This window comes from Schistocerca cancellata, chromosome 3 (genome assembly GCF_023864275.1).
Source record: "Schistocerca cancellata isolate TAMUIC-IGC-003103 chromosome 3, iqSchCanc2.1, whole genome shotgun sequence".
Lineage (NCBI taxonomy): Eukaryota > Metazoa > Arthropoda > Insecta > Orthoptera > Acrididae > Schistocerca > Schistocerca cancellata.
The window spans coordinates 912725416-912747530 of NC_064628.1; the positions used below are offsets into that span (position 1 = coordinate 912725416).

Consider the following 22115-nt stretch of genomic DNA (forward strand, 5'->3'; position numbering starts at 1 on the left):
GTCTCATAGGAGTTACATTACAAAATAAGTAGTAGAAGATGGTCATTGACGAATATAATTCATGTGTATGTGTCCTGCAGAAATGAAACATTCAGTGATGCATGAATGAATACATATGAAGATACTGTAAGAAAAATTCTGTGTGTGTGTGTGTGTGTGTGTGTGTGTGTGTGTGTGTGTGTGTGTGTGTGTGCAGTGGTTCCCAATCTTTTTTAGATGACTACCCCTGAGTGAAATCAGGTGTTATCCAATACCCTAAACAATGTTTATGGCCTACTTAAACATTAGAATGTAACAAAAATATCCTATTTTTAAAGTAACAAGTTAATTCAAACAACCGAAACCTACATGTTTTCTACATTTTTCAGTACACCAAAAAATAATGAATCAATGGGATGTCTACTGCATCTGCTTATTTGTTACAATACTTTTTTATATTTGGTTTGGTGTCTACCACTGCACTTCGAAAGTCATGTACCAAATTTGTTCAGTTCTTCACATTTTTCTTGCTGCTGCAGTAGACAGTCTACTTTAAAACTTGCAAATTACAGTGAATAGAATCAGTAATCATAAGAGCTCTTCAGTAATAACAGCTACTAACAACAAACCATCAGTTCTGTTGTTCAAAAACTCTGTTAAATATTTGCCGCCTTTATAAAGTTTAAGAAACTGTAATTTCACTGAAAATACTTTATCCACTGAAAATGGCCTTACAATGCACATCAGGTTTCAAAATCTTACAAAAAACTTACTGTTAGAAGCTATTGCTGTGACAGGTCATTACTTCCACTGAGTGCCGTTGGTAAACTAAATGAAGTTTCAAAATGAACTTTTTTAAAGTGTATGACATTGAATGTTAAAAGTCAGATCATTTTGTCTCATGACAGTGAGGCATGATCTTTTAACATGAAGACCATTCAAAATATAAGGATGGCTCATTGAATAATGGAGAGATGCATGTTGCAAGTTAGTGGGAGAGACAGGAAATGGATTACGGGCACATCTACAATGAGAGATAACTGTTATAGTCATTAAAAAAATGGAAATTGGTTGGACAATATTCAGGAAGATGGATAGTAGATGGCCAAAGGAAGTTCTTTTCTGAATTCCAGGAAATACAAAATGACTGAGAGTAGAAGGTAGGTTGACATCATTGGAAAATGTGCCAGAGCAACACTAATTTGTATTGCTGTAGACAGCAGTGGATGGAGGTATTTAGAGGAGACTTTTATTCAGAAATGCATGTCAAATAGCTGATGGTGCTGTTGGTGACGTGATATGTCATATATTAATCTACCAAAATTTTTATAATAGAGATTATTTTTAACAAATTAATTTAGAGTGGCCACTAAATCTTTATTGAACCCATTTTATTATTAACCCTCACAAATTTTCATTTTATGCCTCATGGGGTAATTAACACCAAATTCTGAACCATTGTTTTACTGGAACATATATGAACCCCTTGTGTTTTACTATGCCACTGAATTGTTTGCCTCTAATGCAGACAAACTTTAAGAAACTTAATGCAGCAAGTTTGAAAGTAGGCTTGAAAATAAGCTTTGATAAGATTACAATCATGTACATTGATCACACACACACAAAAAGATTGTTAACAGCAAAGTTGTAAGATCAATTTTGTATTTAGGGCAGTTGAAGACAATGACTGGATGAACAACAAATGAAATAAACAGAAGAATAAAAGTGGCCCAGAGTGCTATTAATAATCTAAATAGTGTTTTGAAAATTAAGCTTCAGTTTTGTGTGAGAGAGAAAGCTTATAGTCAGAGCATAATATCATTTATCACTTTCTGTAGTCGGATACAGACTTTTAAGGTAAAAACCATTTGAAAACCAAGTGATACTCCAGCAAGGAATGAAAAGATGCATGTTAGAAATTACTAGGGGAGGGGAAGAAATTGTACAGGAAACAGACTGGAGTAGGTAACAGGTGGTACTGTCATATCTCAAAGAGGAACATGAAAAGTTTAACTCTGTGCAGGAGCATCTAGAAATGCTGTGGCTAGTGTTTAGAAGAGTAGTTGGCCATGTACTGGATTAATTGGTTCACCAAAAAAGATGTTAATCATGCCTTTAAAAGAGCCCACTGATCACTTTGAAGTATTTAATAACTGTTGTAGCAGATAGTCAAATGTCCCTTCAAGACTGATGTAACTTAATGGCAGTGAAATGGTTTTTAAGTGTCAGTCAGCAGTTTAGAACCAGCGTAGTAACATCAGTGAACATGACAGGCTGGCAGAAAGGAGCTATCATATTTGGATGTGCCCATTTCCACTTTGTAAATGCATCTGCCAATGTGTCGGTTATCAACATGAACTGTCGAAGTCTCAAAAAATGATGCATCACTTGCAGCAATGTAATACAGCTTAAGAACAGTGGACTTAAAAGATCCTAACTGAATGGGACAGTTGTGAAGGGAATGGCATTCCACTGCCATTTGATGTCGGGGGGGGGGGGGGGGGGTTGCTTAGGCTGGATGTAGTTGTGTGATGTTGTTCATGCTGTGACTAGGCTGCACTCCTACACATCACTGTGAACTTGAATCATGATGTTTATTTCAACATCCTTGATGATCTGTTATTGCTCCTTCTTCTAACTCTTCATGGTGAGTATGTTGTGGATACTTGCATTTTCCAAGATGACATCAGACATGTTCACAAAGTTGCACATGTACATTCCAGGTTGGATGAACACTCAGATACTCTATTGCAGTTCAACTGGCCTGCTAAATTATTCAGTCTTGTCTTGGACTGTTTGCAGCAGTGGGTGAAACTTAGCAACCAACATCACTGTAATTTGTAAGCTTTATGGGATCTAATCATCATTGAGTGGCTTCAGCCAGATATGGCATACCAGAAAAAACATGTGGACATTCTTTTTTTTCTTGCAAACTGAGGCTTTTATAAGTGCTAGAGGTAAAAAGTTCCTTTACAAAGAAAAATGTAGGATACTACCCTAGTTTAGCCTCAGACCACAAGAAAAATGAATGATGTAGATATTAGCTTCAACTGTGTAGAGAAACAGCCGAAATTATTACAAATTGAACAAAGACCCAGGGAATCCTTATTAGAATCTATACAGAATTTATGGCTGAGTTTGCCTCTCTTTTAACCATACTATGCTGTCTGTCTTTAACACAACTCTGCACAGTTTTGGAAGAAAGCTCATTTCACATCTGTCTACAAGAAGGGTGGCAGAAGTGACACTGCCAACCAATGTCTTTGACATTAATTCCTTGTAGAATCTTAGAACTTATTCAGAGCTTAAACATTACAAGCTATGTTGGGCAAAATGAATTGTCCATGCCAACCAACATGAATTCTTCAAACATCCAGCATTCAGTAACTAATTTGTGCTTTTCTCACATGGCGTCTTGAGGCCAGAGATCCAAAGTCAGTAGGCTACAGCATTCACTGACTCAGTACCACACCAACACTTATTAACAAAAGTACAATCATGTGGATTATCAAACAAAATTTGTGACAAGATTGAGGATTTCTTGGAAGGGAGGACACAGAATGTTATCTTGGATGGAGAGCCATTCACAGAACCTGATGTAACTTCAGATAAGCTGGGTGGGGAGGGGGGGTACTGGAACCCTTGCTGCTCATGTTGTATATTAATATCCCCGCAGATAATATTAATAAGGACTACCATAGACTTTTTGCATGTGATGCAGTTATCTCTATTGAAATACTGCATGGAAAAAAAAAGAGAGAGAGAGAGAGAGAGAGAGAGAGAGAGAGAGAGAGAGAGAGAGAGAGAAAGCTACACAGATATTAAAGTAGCTGTTGATAAAATTTCAAAGAGATGTGAAGATAGGCAACATGTTTTAAACATTCAGAAATTTAAGATTTTGCACCTCACCAAATAAATGAATGGAGTATTCTATGTCAACAATATCAGTGGATGACAATTGGACTCAGCAAATTTTTTCACATAACAGTGGGGATATGAAATGGAATGATCACATATACCCAGTCATAGGAAAAGCAGGTAGCAGACTTTGGATCATTGCTATTAATCTGGGCAAATGTAATGAATCTACAAAGAAGAGTGTTTACAGTCATACAACCCATCATTGAATTATGCTAAAGTGAGTGGGACACCCACTGAACATAAACAAAGAATGGGAGCACAAATGGACACAGGTTTTTTCGCTTCATGGGAGAGTGTCACAGAGGTATTAAAAAAACCTAAGCTGGCAGAGCCTTGTATAAGACGCCAACTACCCAGTGAAAACCAACTAACAAAGTTTCAAACAACAGTATTAAGTGAGGAGTCCAGGAATATACTGCAATATACTATTTGTACCACCCCCTGTGTCAACCACCCTAAGACTAATCATGTTGTGCAAAAAAAGCATTCAGGAATTCTTCCTGGACTTTGGCTGTGATTAGAATGTGAAGAATAATACATAGCACAATGGGAAATACCTTCCACCATGCACTTTACAGTGATTTGCAGTGCATAGATGTAGAGTGGAAGATGAAATTATGATTTTGAAGAAATTGTGCTGAGTTCTGAGAAACATTAGAAGAGCAAGACCACTACGTAATGGAAGATGAGTTGATTACAATAGAAAACTTGCAGGAGCAGCTTGGACATTTATAGCTGAACTGTAATGCATGGTAAAGGATATCTGTTATCTCTGTCCAGTAGTAGATATCAAATGGCTGATGGTGGCAGTGCTGGTGGTGATGAGATTCACAGAGGAGCTTGAACAAGCCACTGTAAGAAACAAAGAAACTCCAAGAAATGCTCATGAACATAAAAAATAGTAGCATTCCATTTCCTGTTTAAATGAATTTGTTGTGTGTATAGAAATGGGCAGCATCTGTTTTATGTTTTTCTTTTTTATATCTCATCCAAAGCAAAAAATATAATTACATGCAATATTTAAAATTCCCCATGTAATCATATTGTTCAGTGTTGAATATGAAAGTAGCTGAAAATGGCCATCATGTGACCAACTGATATCCAACAAATAGAAAGATTTTGGACTGCTATGTCAGTCTTTTCAAACATTACTATTTTATGGATTGTAATGTTAGTACATAATGATTGTAACAACACCTACCTGGATAGCTGAGAGCATTAAACGGCCCACTTTTGGGACATAAGGAGGTGCTTGGTCCACAGATTGATTTTGCCTTGTAGATTAATGGTGGGGTCAGGTGTGCCAGCCAGCCTGGATGTGGTTTATATGATTTTCCATATACCATATCCCTCCTTGGGATGGGACAGGGCAAGTGTGGGCACTAGCTTTACAATACCTTTGGGAGCAGCAAACCAGTTGTAAGGCTATATATGGGTACGGTTGGTTCTCACAAAACTGGAGAAGTACCATACTAGTTCTGACCCATTCTTGGCTGGACAAGGGGCACATAAAGGAAAGGTAGTATTGTAACAGCTTATGTATAGTGATCCACAAACCCAGTGTTGCAATAAATCAGCAATTTTTTACTGTTGTAAAAATTAGCACATATGCATTTCATTCAGTAAAATGTGGAATTGTTAGAAAAGAAGAACTGTTAAGACATAACAAACATGGTGACAGCAGACTGCTCTTGTAGCAGTTATTTTTGTCTAGTTGTCTGAGGTTCCCATTGACACATTCAGATTACAAAGTTAAGTTGTATACATATTGGATATGAAAAAGATAACTAATTGGGGTGCAACAATCAAGTGATGTAAATACAGGAACTGATTGTACACATATACGTATAGAATATGAAATTCGTATCTGACAGTTTAACAACCAAGCAGTTGAACTGCAGGAAGTGTTTGGTAACTAAATATATTAATTCCATTCTATATTCACAGTAGCTACTATTTATTTTATCTTTAACATTTTTGGATCATGTCCTATAAAAATAATAGTTTCTGCGTGAGTGCAAGCGCGATTTCCACTGTGAGTCATAAATATGCTTTAAAACAAAGGCATCACCAGAGAATCACACAGACAGACATATGCTCAAATGGGATAGTTGGATCAGTTTTCACAGTAGTGTGCATATGTGTGCATGCGTTTGAAAGGAAGGGGGTGCACATACATGAATATATACATATTGCATTTCTCTATTTCTAATCATTATCAAATGAACAACATATACTATTTTCTGGAAAGGAGTTATCCACAAGAAGGAAATAAATGGGAAGGTAAACAGTTCTTGTTTAATTACACTTATTATGGATTGTACATCAATCTATAATCACATATGGTACACAGTATTGTTACATAACACAAAGGAATACGTGGTACATATACATAAATTTTCACTGATGTTTACACACATATGTAGTTCTCTTGCTATGTAATCTGGAAGGTTGTCTAATTGGACAACAGGGAGACACACAAGATGCTATGAACACTCTTGCAGTCTTTCTTGTTACATCACAAATATTGTAGAAACCCTCCCTTTGTCTACAATATCTATTATGGACGATTTTACACTCATGCACAATCAATTTTGAATTTTCAATGGATTCCGTATGAAAATCAATATTGTCTTCTCTGTTATGAAAATTACACCATCAAAGCACTTCACTATGACATAACAAATTCATGCTGAGCAATGTATATTACATTTGGTATGATGAACTGGTGTACCTTTTTAACACAAGATACTTCATACAAAATTAATAAAAGTTGAAATGCTTAAGATCTTTCAGCTATTAAACCCTTTTCAGGAAGTATGAAGTAACTGTGCCATATGTGTGGACACACAACTTGAAGCATGAGTAAGAAACATAAGTTTAAGCTTCCACCTCTTCTTCCTTTACCTTGTCTCCCTTTTTGGACCAATCTGGTTTTTTCTGCAAAAAATGAAAGAAAATAAATATTACAATATGCATCTCAACTTTGAGGATCAGATAATATGACATTTACTTAATCTTACTGACTTACAGACCATTACATTGCAACACAGTAAGAATCTTTCAGCATCACTGAAAATGTCTAATATTATCATCACAAGCACCTTTACATAAAAATATACATTTTCTGTTAAAAAAAAAGAGTAATAAAAGTCTTAAAATGCAGGATATTTTCTGAGTTTCAAAAACAAATTTGTAGATGACTTTAGAGTGTTATTCACATGTATACAGAAAACTGGACAGCAGTATACAGAAGCACATTGTATGATTATAGAGAGTTAGACAACCATCTTTTCCCATGCTGTTAAGCACTCGGACAGTTACCTATGGAGTCCTTATATGTGTTTATATCCTCCCCTCTGTAATTCCTCTATTATAGACACACATAAAAACAAGGAATGAGCTTGTTTTTTGCTACTGGAAGAGGGAAAATAATTTTTAAAACTGGTTATTAACTGGCACTTTTTGATTCTAGTTAATGTGAAACAGCATATAACCTGATCATACTATGAATCAACTCACACAACAAGTTAATATCTGGGTTGTTTATAAAGAAAATATACATGCACATTCAAGGTAAACATTGAGTGTAACAATTGAGAACTAGCTATTTGCAATTCTCATACTCCTTTGTTGCATGAAAAACAATTTGATGGCAGGTTTTCAGGGTAAAGTAACTACCATAAAATAGTTCAAACCAAGAGCAGTATTGACTGTTCTTCTGATTCAAGGACTACAAAAATTTTGTGACATTATTGTATGAGTGTTTTGTGTTTCTACAAATTAATTTATTATCTGAAGCTCTTAAATGTAAAACAGAAATGTTCTAGAGTTAACTTGGATCTTCGAGTTACAGTAATCACAGACAGTTCAAAGTGAATGAGTTGAAACTGGCTTCGTAGAAATGTTTTTAGGGGGAAGTGATATTAACAACTGTTTAAAATATTCTGATTAAGAATCGAGAGATGATATAATTTTTTGTGCACTAAGTTGATGATGATTCAACAGCTGTTTGTAGGGGCTCATAGAGGGAAATTAAGAGATAGAAAGATATATTTTATAGGTTATCAGTACTCTGGAGAGATTCTGCATAAATGTTACATTTTATTTACCAGCAAGTAGCATGTTAAGATTTTTATTTTTGCTTTACTCTCTGGCAGTAAGCTTCCACTAAAGATTTAACTGTTGTTAATAAAAGTCTCTCCAATCTGTTAAATAAGCAGTTAAATAATTAATAATGCTGTTCTTAATGTAATAACAAACTCACACTTAATAATAATTTGTGTAACCCTCAATAAAACCACACTTTGAAAATATTTATTTTCTCAGGATTAATATATGAGAGAGACACTGTCGCATGCCAAGCCATTTTCTCACCTCCTTTAATGGTTATAACTGCAGGTCCTTTTGTGAATTGGTAGAAAATCAGAAGTGTTCCTAAGTATTGTAATGAATAAAAGGCTGTATGCTGGGGAGTTATTTCCTATTGTACTGAGAGGAGCATGTGCAATATGAAAGTATATGTTAGGATCAAAATAAAAGTGAATTTGATCCCACAAAAATTGAAAATCAAAATTTAGTGCTCAAAAATACGTATTAAAATGCATTCAGTATGTTAAAACTACGAACTACTGAACATTTTTTCACTACGATGGATGAGCTACAACACAAAATTTGGAAAAAAGAGATACAGGCAGACGTTTCACCAGAAAAAACTCACAGGACATCACAAGTACAGAAAAAAATTAACACAAAAATGTTTTGAAAATCTTCTTCACAATAATAAAAGGACAAAATATCAAAACTTGTGATGATGGCAAAAACCACAGTTGACAGTTAAGTACACCATTCCTGGAAACATGTCATCAACTACACAAAGGAAAAAAATATTACCAAAAAACATTGCAAAGTGTAAAAAAGAATTTATCATGGCATATGTGTAAAAAGTCCATTATTTTAAAATTCAGGGTAGTAGTTATTTTGAAGCAGAAATGCTTAAAATTTCTATAAGAATTTATTGCATTTAAAAATCTTTAGATAACATAGGTCCCAATGTTCTGAGCTTTAAGTGAACTTATGTACAAAACTTCAAAAAGAATCAGCTTTAGAGTTTATCTCAGATACAGTTGTTCATATTTGGGAACATCACAAAACATAAATTACATTTACTGGATGTCACTGAATGAGGATATGAAATGTGTTATTGGTATATATCCCTAAACTTATTTCTTCGTCTGCCACTCTGCCTTCTCGGATTTCTTGGGCTGTGAATGCAAGAAAATAATTGAAATGTGAGGTTATCAAGTAACCTGCTATTTTTAATAATTACTTTTACTTTTGTGACTTTGAGAAAGCTTAAATTCCCTATCAGTATCTTATGTATGATGCAGTTTCATTTAAAGAGAAATAGAAGAGATTGAAACTGTTGAAAAAAATTCAGAGGAATAAGAAAGAATCAGATATCCTGGAAAATAATGTATATGTATAAAACGTCATTACATAATGAATTGCGATATCTTTGTTACCTCCTTGTCCTCTTCCTCAAGGGTGAATTCTTTCTTTTTGACAACTTTGAGCTGGTTTCTGAAGTTGAATTCTGCAGCCTTCTTCTGCAGCTTGGCAAACTTGTTTTCATATTTGGACACCTTCTTGAGTGTTGGCTTCATGCTGCATTGTAAGAGATTAGTAATCAGTAATGACTTACATTATTTCTGTGTAAATCATATACAAAAAACTACAGGATTACAGAGAAGTCAGACTAAGCTAGCAATTGTCTAAGATTTTCATATCACTGATTACTTTTCAGAATATAAGTTACTTATATAGTGATTTATTCATTCATTTTTATCTGCGCTGTGGATCCAACTGTGAATTTGAACCTTTAGGAAAGTGGACCAAGTCATGGTCTAGAGCAGTCGTCCATAACCTTTTGTTTATTTATGGCACTTTATGTAATGTAGTAAGTCCCGTGGTAGAATTACATGCAAGTTGCCAACACTGCGAGGGGATTACTATATAAATCGGTGGCACACAAGAGCCTCTGCCTAGCAAGTGCACAGCTTGTCTTCTCCATTCAGACTCGCAGACGCAACACAGTCCAGTTGTGGCGTAGTTTGAGCCAGATTTTTTAGAATGTAAAAGTAATCATTGTCCAGGTAATGTGATAATTTTTCAGTATGGATAAGTTTTTGATTAAAACACCCACTGGTATAGAGTAACAAAGGAACTATTTCTACAGAATGTATTAAGTGTTGACTATACATTAACTTACTACAATTAGTTAAAAAGCCATTCATTTGAAGAAAGAATGTCTTTTTCATTTCTGATATTCATCTACTGTTGTTAGATTAATATTTATGAGAGTACAGTGATAATGGATGCCAGACATACTCTTACAATAGAGGCCAGACCTATTTACAATGATTGCTGTTGTATATCATGTTATTAACACAGGCTTTTTTCGGTTTTGAATCTAGGATAAGATAGTAAGATATCTGATTACTGTTATTTTATGATGAAATACTAAGATATAGATTACTGTTCTTTAAAATTTCTGATCCACAATTACTTGTCTTTAAAAAGCTGCTAGAAACAAAAGATCTTTTGACTACAGTATAAAGACCACACTGAACCCTACATTCAGCATTAAAACAGATTACTTTAAATTGTATATATGTGATCATAATAAACAGGGTAACTGCTTAACATGATCTTAAAGCACCAGTGCTGTTAAGAGACATGCTGACTTGATACACTGAAAGGAAGTACTAAAGAGGCAGGAAAAATGTAATAGCAAAATGATAAATTAATATTTATTGTTATGGTTCTGGCAACATTGCACTGAGAACATAACATCTCTGAAATGAGATGTATATTTTCTGAGAGATAACTTGGAATAAAGAAAGTGTGAAAACTGTGTAACAAAGAAGATACTGACAGATTTGTAGCTTGTGCCAGGCTGAAATCTGATTACTAAGAAAAATGAATGCAATGAGAACTATTTCTTTCATTTAAAAAAATCTGTAGGTGACTGAATAACAAAAAATTGGTATTTTCTCCAAAAAATGTGTTATTGATTCTGATATTAATGCTCCAGGTGGAGAAAAGCATTATGTATAGTTAGGATTAGACAAGATACTGTGTTTTAATTAATGTCAGGCTAATTCCAGCAAACAACCAATAAAAAATAGTAAATGACAGGCAAGTTTGTTGCTCAAAGTCTTATGTTACTGCAATGGTACCATGGTGATCCTAGAGGAAAAATCATTAGAGGGACAAATAAAGTGAGAATCAGAACAGGCGAGGAAGATATTTGATGTATGTCTTTCAGAAATCACTGAAAATGCAGTGATGCTTTCATTCTGATGATAATTCTGTTTCGATAAAAAGAGGTACATAATGCTTTCACTACTAAGGGATAAATAGTCTGTGGAATGTTGCCTTTTTTTGCCAATCCTGTCTAACCATCAGAGAATGTTATAGTAGAACACATTAGGAATGTTAAAGCTCCAAATTTCACATCTTATGGCTGTGTTCTAAATCATGAACAAAATTTTTTCATTAGGTATGGGTGACAGTCTCTCACCAGCTCTAAGAGATGAATAATGATATTGGAAGATATTTCCATGAGTGTAGTCTAAGAGAAATACATGACAGATATACTATGATAGATGTACTCTGTATCAATTCAAAGATGTTAAGTAAGTACTAAAATTTAAGCAAAAATGTAATAAATGAATAAAATTCAAGAAGAAAGAAGAATGTGAAGGAGAATGGTTAATGATGATGATATATAGCCACAAATAACTGAATTTTAAGTGCAGTGACAAATCTAATTATTTCTTTCTCAAAAGCTTTGGCACTAATGTGTCAAACATACAGATTTTAATGACAAATATTAATACTATGTACCATTATCAAGTCTATGTCATTCACCAACTACCACTGGATAGACAGTGGCAAAAATAGCAAAACTGATATATTACAATACGAATAATGTGTAACAATCTCTCAATCACTGTACTGATCTGGAAATCCTAAAAACCAGAATCTTACTATGACATAAGCTTAAATTCTCCAGCTAGTAATGTCTCTACATCATGCTATGATGACTTTGTGTAAGGATTTATTTGAAACAAATTACCAACTTATTAGTATTGCATGTCAGTATTCAATACTATAAATACTAATAAATAAGGTCTTTGTAATACATCTTCAGTTATACTTACAATTTTCCTCGGAGATCATTTACTTGGCTGTTCAGATCGGAAATCTGTCAAGAAGTGCATAAAACTTATTATTAAACAAATAATTTGGTAAATGCATATTCTTATTCTGTCTAAATGTTGATACTGAATATTGAGCAATTCTAATTTAATCCATCTGTAGTTACTGTATTTTTGTAATTTTGATAAATATGACTCTAAATATTTTTCATAATCTGAGAAAAAATATATATATTTTAATAAAATTTCCAAAGAATTATTGTTTTTGATTTATCTGATTTCATAAGTACAAACAAAATTTACAAGAAATACATTTATAAAATCATCATGCAGAAGAAGCTGTGCATGCAAGCATATGTGTAGTTATACATACTCATGCAAGTTGTATGTAACATAAACAATAAGAATGGAAACAAATATTAATAGTCTGTATAAGAGATTGTGAGACACAGATTCATGAAAAGAATATAAGCAGATAAGACATTTGACCTTTAAAAAATAATTGTGCACTTGTTTATAGTCAACTAAAGCATATTGCAGGTGTTAATAATTGTACAAGAAAGCAAGCTACATGTTGCAGATTGCGTTATTTTGAAATGCGCAGCAACATTAACATTTCTATTCTGTTATATTTTTATATTTCATTTTCTTTCCAGTATCTCACTTTATAATATATTCTGTGGTATCTTAACTGAAAATTTCACTGGTATGTAAAATAAAACAAAGTATGTTCTTACAGTAGATTTCGAAATTCAATCAAAAATTTCACGAGTAGCCACTGAGGTCAGAAAACATCAGGAATGATCATAAATGCAAATATAAACTTCAAATGCCTAACAATGTAGAGTATTAAACAAGTTTAATATAAAAATTCAAGTAAGATAAAAATGGACAAAAATCCAAATATTGTTTGCAAAGTTTCATGTCTCCGCATTTACCATGACATCTTTCGGCTAACAGAATCATTTACGTAAGAGGACTGAGTGTAAATAACTGAGTATAGTAAAATAATGTATACTTAGCCCTTTCCTTCATAGGTGAAGTGACAATTGATTCATCATGCCCACTGAGTATAATGCACAATGTGTGTTGAATATTCATTATTTCATCTGCTGCTAAAGTTCAGAAGCTGACACCTCATAACAGTAACACTATCTATATCTCTGTAATTATCAGCAGTTAAAGTTAGAGATAAAACCATTAGGACCTTGTTAACAGTTCTATATTATAGCTAAAATACATTTCTTTCAGTTACTGTGATTTTCAACGACATCTTATAATATACTTTGACAAGTTTGTAGCTATTTTCTCATTATGTTTGTGGCTATGTTGTCCTATTACAGGCGGGTTTGTTTATATTGAGCAACACATTTTCAGTCCTGCTAGATCTATGACATCATCTACCAATTATTGATGCATGAAGCAGGTTCTGCTCCTTAAGGGAAAGTTGATGGCTGGCCAAGATGTAACTGGGCATTTTCTATGCTGGAAAGTGCAATAAATATGGACCTCTATTTCAATCTAGGCCATAACAAGAATTTTGTAATTCCATGTTTGTTATCCTTTTCTGTTAAAGACAATAAAACTTCACTTTAAGATTTGTGTAGGTCTTTGACAGAGAGCACAACCCCATATTTTCTACCGAAATACTTGTTGAAGAAGGTTGAAAATCACACTAACCTGTACAGATTAGAACTGCAGCTTGTATAATATGTATTTGCATTTTACAGGTCACATTGTAAAAGTAAATCACACTTTCTACGCAGATTAGGTCTGTAGCCTTTCTAACGTGGAACCAAAACCATTTTTTCTGGTCATGTTCAGCTTTCACCATATGTTGCATATCTTTCAGAAAACATAAAACTTGTTACTACTGTTCAAAGATTTTCTGCAAGTCTACAATGTGCATAGTTTCCTAGACTTGACATGTGTGTTTATACCTGAAAAAATTCAAGTAGTTGTGAAACCTCTGCTTTCATGTTAACATCTGAAATTTATATTAACTAATACGCTGTTTTACAATACTAAACTGCACTCAAAATTGGTTGAAGTACTGGTAATTTTTGAAAACTGAGCTAAATACTTTACTTACGTTCCACTGCAGGCAATTCTGTTTTTATCTGCCTGGAGCTTTAGACTGACAAATGCTAGTAAAAAAATCTAAGAAGTGAAGCACACTGATAGCTATCATGGAAAGCCATTCTCATAAAATGTTGATTGTCTTACAGTTGTAATTGAAGAACTGAGAAGCAGGAAGGAGGAAGGTAATGTGACCCAGGTTTTATACTCTTGAACAGAGTGAAAAGATTAACTACTGAAATAAAAAATTATGATGTTGAGCCTATACATTGGGTTATTTACATCAGATTCTTCATTAAGACAAAGAGATAGACAGAGAGAAGAAAAATTAAAAACAATATCTCGTATAGTCATCTAACTCTTCTTTTGAACCACGTATATCTGTTGGAAAAAAGTTTGGAGTGATATTTGCACTATCTGAACAACCTTTTACTTTTCATATTGTTGCATCATATATACACCCCTTTCTGTTCTGGCTTAAACTATACATTTTTGAATACATTTTGCCCTTTTTATTGCTCATGAAATCCACACATTGCATGTTGTAACACCATACAGCAAGACCTTCAGTCATGGTGGTCCAGATTGCTGTGCACAACAGTACCTCTAACACCCAGTAGCACAAACTCTTGCATTGATGCATGTCAGTATTCGTCGTCGTATATTGTCGAGAAGTTCATCAAGTTGAATGCCTTGCCAATATACTGCCGATATGGTTGCACTATTGGTCGGAGGATGGTGTTCACATATCGTACAGCCATTACATTGCCTTCCATGTCCACCAGCAGCGTACATTGGTCCCACATACTGCCACCCTAAAACATCAGGGAACTCTACCTTGCTGCACTCGCTGGACAGTGTGTCTAAAGTGTTCAGCCTGACTGGGTTGCCTCCAAACATGTCTCCAACAATTGTCTGGTTGATGGCATATCACTCATCAGTAAAGAGATCATGATGCCAATCCTGAGTGGTCCATTTGGCATGTTGTTGGGCCCATCTGTACCGCACTGCATGGTACTGTGGTTGCAAAGATGGATCTCGCCATGGACATTGGGAGTGAAGGTGTGCATCATGCAGCCTATTGCACACAGTTTGAGTCTTAAGATGATGTCCTGTGGCTGCACGAAAAGCATTATCCAACATGGTGGCATTGCTGTCAGGGTTCATCCAAGCCATAACTGTAGGTAGTGGTCATCCACTGCAGTAGTAGCCCTTGGGCAGCCTGAGCGAGGCATGTCATCAACAGCTCCTGTCTCTCTGTATCTCTCCATGTCCAAAAAACATCGCTGTGGTTCACTCTGAGATGCCTGGACATTTCCCTTGTTGAGAGCCCTTCCTGAGACAGAGCAGCAATGACAACATGGTCAAAATGCAGTATTGACTGTCTAGGCATGGTTGAACTACAGACAACATGAGCCATGTACCTCCTTCCTGGTGGAATGACTGGAAATGATTGGCTGTCAGACCCCCTCCATCTAATGGGCGCTGCTCATGCATAGCTGTTTATGTCTTTGGGTGGGTTTAGTGATGTCTGTGAACAGTCAAAGGGACTGTGTCTGTGATACAATATCCACAGTCAATGTCTATCTTCAGGAGTTCTGGGAACCAGGGTCATGCAAAACCTTTTTTTGATATGTGTATATCCACAGATTGCATACTATGAACACATGTTTAGAACAGAAAAATCAGAAAGGTATCTGTAATTTATATACACTGCTGGTTGTAATCAAAATACAGCATAATGAAAAGAGGGTATATGATTTTTGTTGACAGTAAATCAACAAAACATGTGTTGTTCTGACGGGTAGTTTTACGATACAAGTGATATGCATTTGATTGATTTCCATGATTCTATTTAGTACTTTAATCTCCTCTTGTGTGAAAAATAACATACATGAAAAATAAACTATGCACATTGCAAACTTTCTTAATAATAAAAAAAATCTAGAAAGAGTAAGAAATTAAAAAGGACTATCATGCTGAGGTGCAAAATCCTGCATCTCTTTGCTATTAACACCTTGTTCATCAGTGAATACTTGCAATACTTGCCAGTTGTCAACTAATCACTAAAAGCCTCTAACTACTCAAAATTCTGAGGGTGTGTCATGTACTTTTGTCCTGTAACTGGTGGAGAGTTGATGATAAATCACCATTGTAAACCAATTGAAAAATCAGGTTACAAAGCATATTTTCAGAGAAATGTGAAGACCTTCTTTGGACATAATGACGCTTGAAGCAGGTAATGGAAACACAAGATGAGAAAAAAAGAGATCTGTTAATCTGAATGCAATATTTTTATGAAAACATCTCATTCAGAAAGAGAGATGGCGACCAGCATGCCAGAATAGCAACCTGTATGGAATAGAATATGGCTGTTTTGGGATGAAAAATCAACCTGATTTACTGACACATTAACCAGTAATCTATCCTATAAAGCAGTGAAGCATGCTCTGTCCTTAAGTAGTCTCAATCTCCCTCCTATGTAATCTATGCAATTAATCACATGAACCTCGCTATGCATCACTAGAACAAGCCTCTTTCCTTTGGTTTGCCTTGTGTGATTGCATTCTGTTGGGAAACAACATAACCTATTTGGGAAAAAGTCACCATTGTCACTGTTGCCATGAAATACTGGAAAAGACCAAGTGCCAATTTCACCATGCTTGATTTTCAGTTTAGCATCATGAATCCACATGCTACAATATGTTACTGCAAAGGAACCCACATGGAGATCAAAATCTTACACAAACAGTGCTGATACTTAAAATGGTGTTGGAAAATCACATTATAAAGGATTACTTTACTCTATGTTCTCACAGGGAAAAGCTTTTTTACTAGTGATAGTAATTTTGGAGACATAGAGTGTGCACTGAAGCTACAACAATGGTTGCATGGTGTCAATGATATTATGAATGTCATGAAAGTAAGTCATGAAAAGAATGTTTTGGTTGTCCACAGAGTCAAAAAGAGAGAATTTGTTGGAACACAAATGCTGAAAAAAACCTGCAAATCTGACACAGAGCAATGCATTATAAACTGGCTGAAAACTTGAGAAATTGGAATGAGGAAGGACAAACCTCTAAGAAATTTTATAAAAAGAGGCTTTGACCAGGGAACTGCTGCTCAAATAAGCATTCAAAAAAAAGGAAAACCTTCTTCCTACCCATTGAAACTGGGTGAACACGTAATTCTACTGTGATCAGGGGAAAATAGATTTGTAAAGAAAAACTTCAAGACTTGAAGTCCCTTGTGCCTTTGATCCTGAAAGATGCAAGACAGATGTGTTGGTCTTTTCAAAGTGCTACTAATGTGGAAGGTGGCATACACAATTTCAATGGACAATATGACTTCAAAACAGGATGAAAATATTGACTAAAAATTGTAATTTTTTGTTTGTATAAGTTTCATTATCTTTCATTTTACTGTGTTTATACAGTAGACCCTGTTGTGATGTACAGTTAGTAACACTTACTTCCATTTTGAATATAAGGAATGCTATCTTTTGACTTTTGCAGAATTTCCATGACATGTCTTTAATGTTACTTGTGGTGTTGGAATTGTTTTTTGTTTCATAACAATCAATAAAAGTTAAATACATGCTACAGCAACTGCAGTTTTGTTACCTTCAGCAAATTTGTCAACAATGGTGAGCTTACAAGACATAATTTGCTGTTTATTTATGCTTCACTTCCTATAAACTGGCCTCATCGAGTTGTTTCAGGCTATGAAAGGCACATAGGCTACTAATGCTTCATTGTTATAATAACCCCATTGTATTGTTCAGTTAAGCATAATGAGACCAAATGACTATGAACTCTTTTAGTCTACTGATGCATAACAAAAGCTCATTATCAGCAATGAATGTCAGTAGGCTAATGACAATTTTTTTATTTTTTCATGTTGTTTATAATTTAATTACATTGAGGTTCCACTGCTAAGTGAAACAATAATAACCTTTCTTTGGTACTAAAAATTGGGGAAATTCAACAATTCATTTTTAAGGGAATTGAAACTTTGGGCTCCATTATATCACTCATGACATTTTGGCACTTGGTCTAGTGATGCATAACACAGTCCATAGTACACTCATAAACTCTTCAACACTCTCCATATTATACTAAGTATGCTCTGAACAGTCACTCAATAATTCTGAGATTGAGTCTACTGGTATGGATTTTTACTTTTATTTGCATAGCATAGTCACTTTTGTTGTGAGCTTATTAGAGCCACTTTTGTTTATGTTAGTGAGTAGGGGGGAGGGGAATGAGTGTTAACAACAGAAATTTTTGGCTTCACAATACCGTTTCGTCCTTTGTGTGAGTAGTAAACCTAGGAAGGTTATAGAGTAGCTGCATGTAATTAATTAAGGGCCACTAATTATTGCACTGTATGGAGATGGAAGTGTTTTAAGTAAGTCAGCCATGACAGAAGCTCTTCAGATTAACCTGTGCACCTTACGCACTGTACATCTATATCAAAACTGGTATACAACACTGTTACTCTGTTTAGCCACTTCATAGTTACTAGTTAATAAAGATCTATCACCATTTTACAGTTGCCTCTGTAAGTAATATTTGCCAAATCACACCTTTCCATTGTTATACAGTATATTATGAATGATACAGAAGCAACAACAAAGGTATTGGAATGGTCAATGTAATTTAAAAACTTAAAGGACATATATATGTTCTGGCTTTGACATCAAATAATTAGTATTATCTGATTTTGACAGGACTTTGCACCACAGATAGATGTAAACACTATCACTACAGCCTGGATGAATAATTATGTAAAGGGAATTGAAACAAAAGTGATGATGTGCAGAAACCAATAGAACATGGGAGACTGTATCAATGTAGTAACTTTTCATTCGGTAATAGAGGTGATATAATAAGGTTCAAAGTATTATTTGCTTCTCTGAAAGTGTTAAGACAAGCCTGATGTTATTTTTATGGTCAGATATTATTTTTAAGATGTAAAAGTAAATATAAATTCTAATAACAATATGAATTATTGTCTACATATATATTGTTACTCACCACATAGAAGATATATTGAGTGGCAGACAGGCACATTTAAAGGTTGGATGTTACTAAGCTGTTGGTCAAAGTCCTTTGTCAGATGTAGAAACACGTGTCTGATGAAGGACTTTGATAGCATAATAATATCCAATAGTATACTTTTAAATGGACCTTTCTGCCACTCAGTCCCTCCTTTATGTGGTGCATAGCAATCTATCCAAATTCAAATTTTTAAAAATTCCATCCTCAATTTTCCATTATTATAAAGAATTTCTGTATTTTATATAAATTAGAAGCTCTGGAATTTAGTAAATAATGCATTGGAAATTTATAACATTTTCTTATGAAGCCAATTTTAATGATTCATATAATCTGAATGATATATTATGGAAATTTTAATGAGTCCCATTTATTAAAATTGATGGTGCTTTTTTGTCCAAAACAAAGTATCATAGAAGTGTGGGCTGATCGCTAGTGTCAAAATATATATAAAGTTTTCTTAGATAAAGCACAAAATAAAAACATGAAACATTTTCAGTGTTTTGGCTATTATTACAGCAATCTCCTTCAGTTAACTAATGACATTGAGATGAAATAACTAAAGAAGAAGACAGCAGTCACTCCACTGGGAAAGTGTTACTATTCACTGTGTCATTATACCAAAGAAAACTTTATACAAACACTAATAGCATAATTTGAGTGCTACATTCATATGATTTTTAATAAAGAGAATAAGCTTATGTCCAGACTGCAGTTGATTATTTTCTCTGTTTTATATTTTATTGGAAAGAGACTAATGTATGATTTTGTATTCATAATATCAATAACTTTATCTTTAGTGCAGAAAATATTGATTTCTAGCTGAGCTACTCATTTCCTGTTTTAATTGTGCATTTAGAGGAAATTAAGTTACAGTACTATTTGCACTAAAATTCTTCATGTGAATTAGTTATTAGCAAAAGAATATTGTTCAGTCCTTTTATGTGTGGCAGCCAAATGCAGCATCACATTACATAAATACTTTCTGACATGGCATTATGTGTGACAGCTAAATACAGCATCTCACTACACAGATATTTTTGGACAGTGGCGTAGCTGATTTCTGATGACGAGATACTATTCCATATTTTTATAGAGGCCTGAAAAGAAGTCATTCACTATTGAAACAGGTCTTGAAATGTGTTTGAATAAACAGGAAATGGCATGGACACATAAGAAACTGGACTGAATGAAGCAGTACATTTACCAGGTGTCTGGAAATCAAATGGATATTAAATCACATTATAGTTCATCTAACATTTCTGAAATCTGAATAAATTTTTGTGTGTATATAGACTATTAAACAAGATTTTAAAAATTTGTCAATTCTTGTTTCTCTCCTTTTGTACCATGAATAAAAAGGCATGCGTGTCTGAGGAGAAGACAGCAACAATACACCCTATACAGCAGAAACTGCCTTTCCAAGTTCGCCACCAATGAGGAATGCATGGGGATGTGTCCATATGTTGACATTATGGTCCAAAGAAAACAAAGTTTGTTGTCCCCCTGCCCTCCTTTCCCCATACCCTGATACATTATGCTATATATGAGAGAGGACACCAGATGCACAGGAACTTACACACACGAATTGAACTCACAGCATGGAGTTCATGTATTTGATGTTGAACTAGTATGAGAATGGGAAACATGTGTTTGGAAACAGTCTGTGGTCCAATTGGGCTCTTCACTATTTCGTTGATTTTATAAAGAGATACATCAGCCACTGCAGGTCCAAACAGACTCCTAAGATAATGGTAGAAAAGGAACAAACCATTCCAAAATGAGCATCTTGTGTGAAATGACAGCCTTTATAGCAATCTGCCAATATCTGGTACATGACATCATGAATGCTAGTTGTTGTCTTCAGAAGGAAAATGGCTTGCGTAATCCCTCTTATTTGACTGGGAAAACTTTAATGACGAACCACACTGTGCTGCAAGACCACATGCCTCCCAAATGTGTCTCATTGGATGCAAAGTTCATAGGATGTTCGTTGGTGCAATGATTACCTTAAGAGGACAGGGGCTGGGTAAAAGTAAATGTGTACTGGAAAAATTGTGCAAACTGCATGGAGGAGTGGATGCGAGATGTTTTATGAATTGTTCTAAATGGATTCTTGCAAGAAGCTGTGGATTGTATCTTGGGTATTTCAAAAAGTTGGTGGACACTGCTGCCTACATTGAATTTGATGTAACACAACCTATTTTCATATTTCTATTAACATCACTGTGGTAAGTTTTAATACTAGTTAATTTCCAGTCAAACACTGTCATTTATTGGCATATTAGTTTGCAGAAGACAAAAGTGTGTAAAACATATGAGGTTGTTGTTGTTGTTGTGGTCTTCAGTCCTGAGACTGGTTTGATGCAGCTCTCCATGCTACCCTATCCTGTGCAAGCTTCTTCATCTCCCAGTATTTACTGCAACCCACATCCTTCTGAATCTGCTTAGTGGACTCCCTCTACGATTTTTACCCTCCATGCTGCCCTCCAATGCTAAATTTGTGATCCCTTGATGCCTCAGAACATGTCCTACTAACCGGTCCCTTCTTTTTGTCAAGTTGTGCCACATACTCCTCTTCTCCCCAATTCTATTCAATACTTCAACATTTGTTATGTGCTCTACCCATCTAATCTTCAGCATTCTTCTGTAGCACCACATTTCAAAAGCTTCTATTCTCTTCTTGTCCAAACTATTTATTGTCCATGTTTCACTTCCATACAAATACTTTCAGAAATGACTTCCTGACACTTAAATCTATACTCGATGTTAACAAATTTGTCTTCTTCAGAAACGCTTTCCTTGCCATTGCCAGTCTACATTTTATATCTTCTCTACTTTGACCATCATC

General features: G+C 34.7%; 1 protein-coding gene across 4 annotated transcripts in view; it reads right to left on the reverse strand.

Moving 5' to 3' along the window:
• LOC126175987 (troponin I 3-like) overlaps positions 1–22115 on the reverse strand; it is a 132122-nt gene that overhangs the window by 51617 nt on the left and 58390 nt on the right. For all 4 annotated transcript variants that reach the window (XM_049923097.1, XM_049923096.1, XM_049923095.1 and 1 more), the window contains 3 exons: positions 12129–12172; positions 9426–9567; positions 6808–6840 (listed from right to left, as the gene is read on the reverse strand). In XM_049923097.1, coding sequence (XP_049779054.1) covers positions 6808–6840; positions 9426–9567; positions 12129–12172 — 219 coding nt within the window. The remainder of the gene's footprint in view (positions 1–6807; positions 6841–9425; positions 9568–12128; positions 12173–22115) is intronic.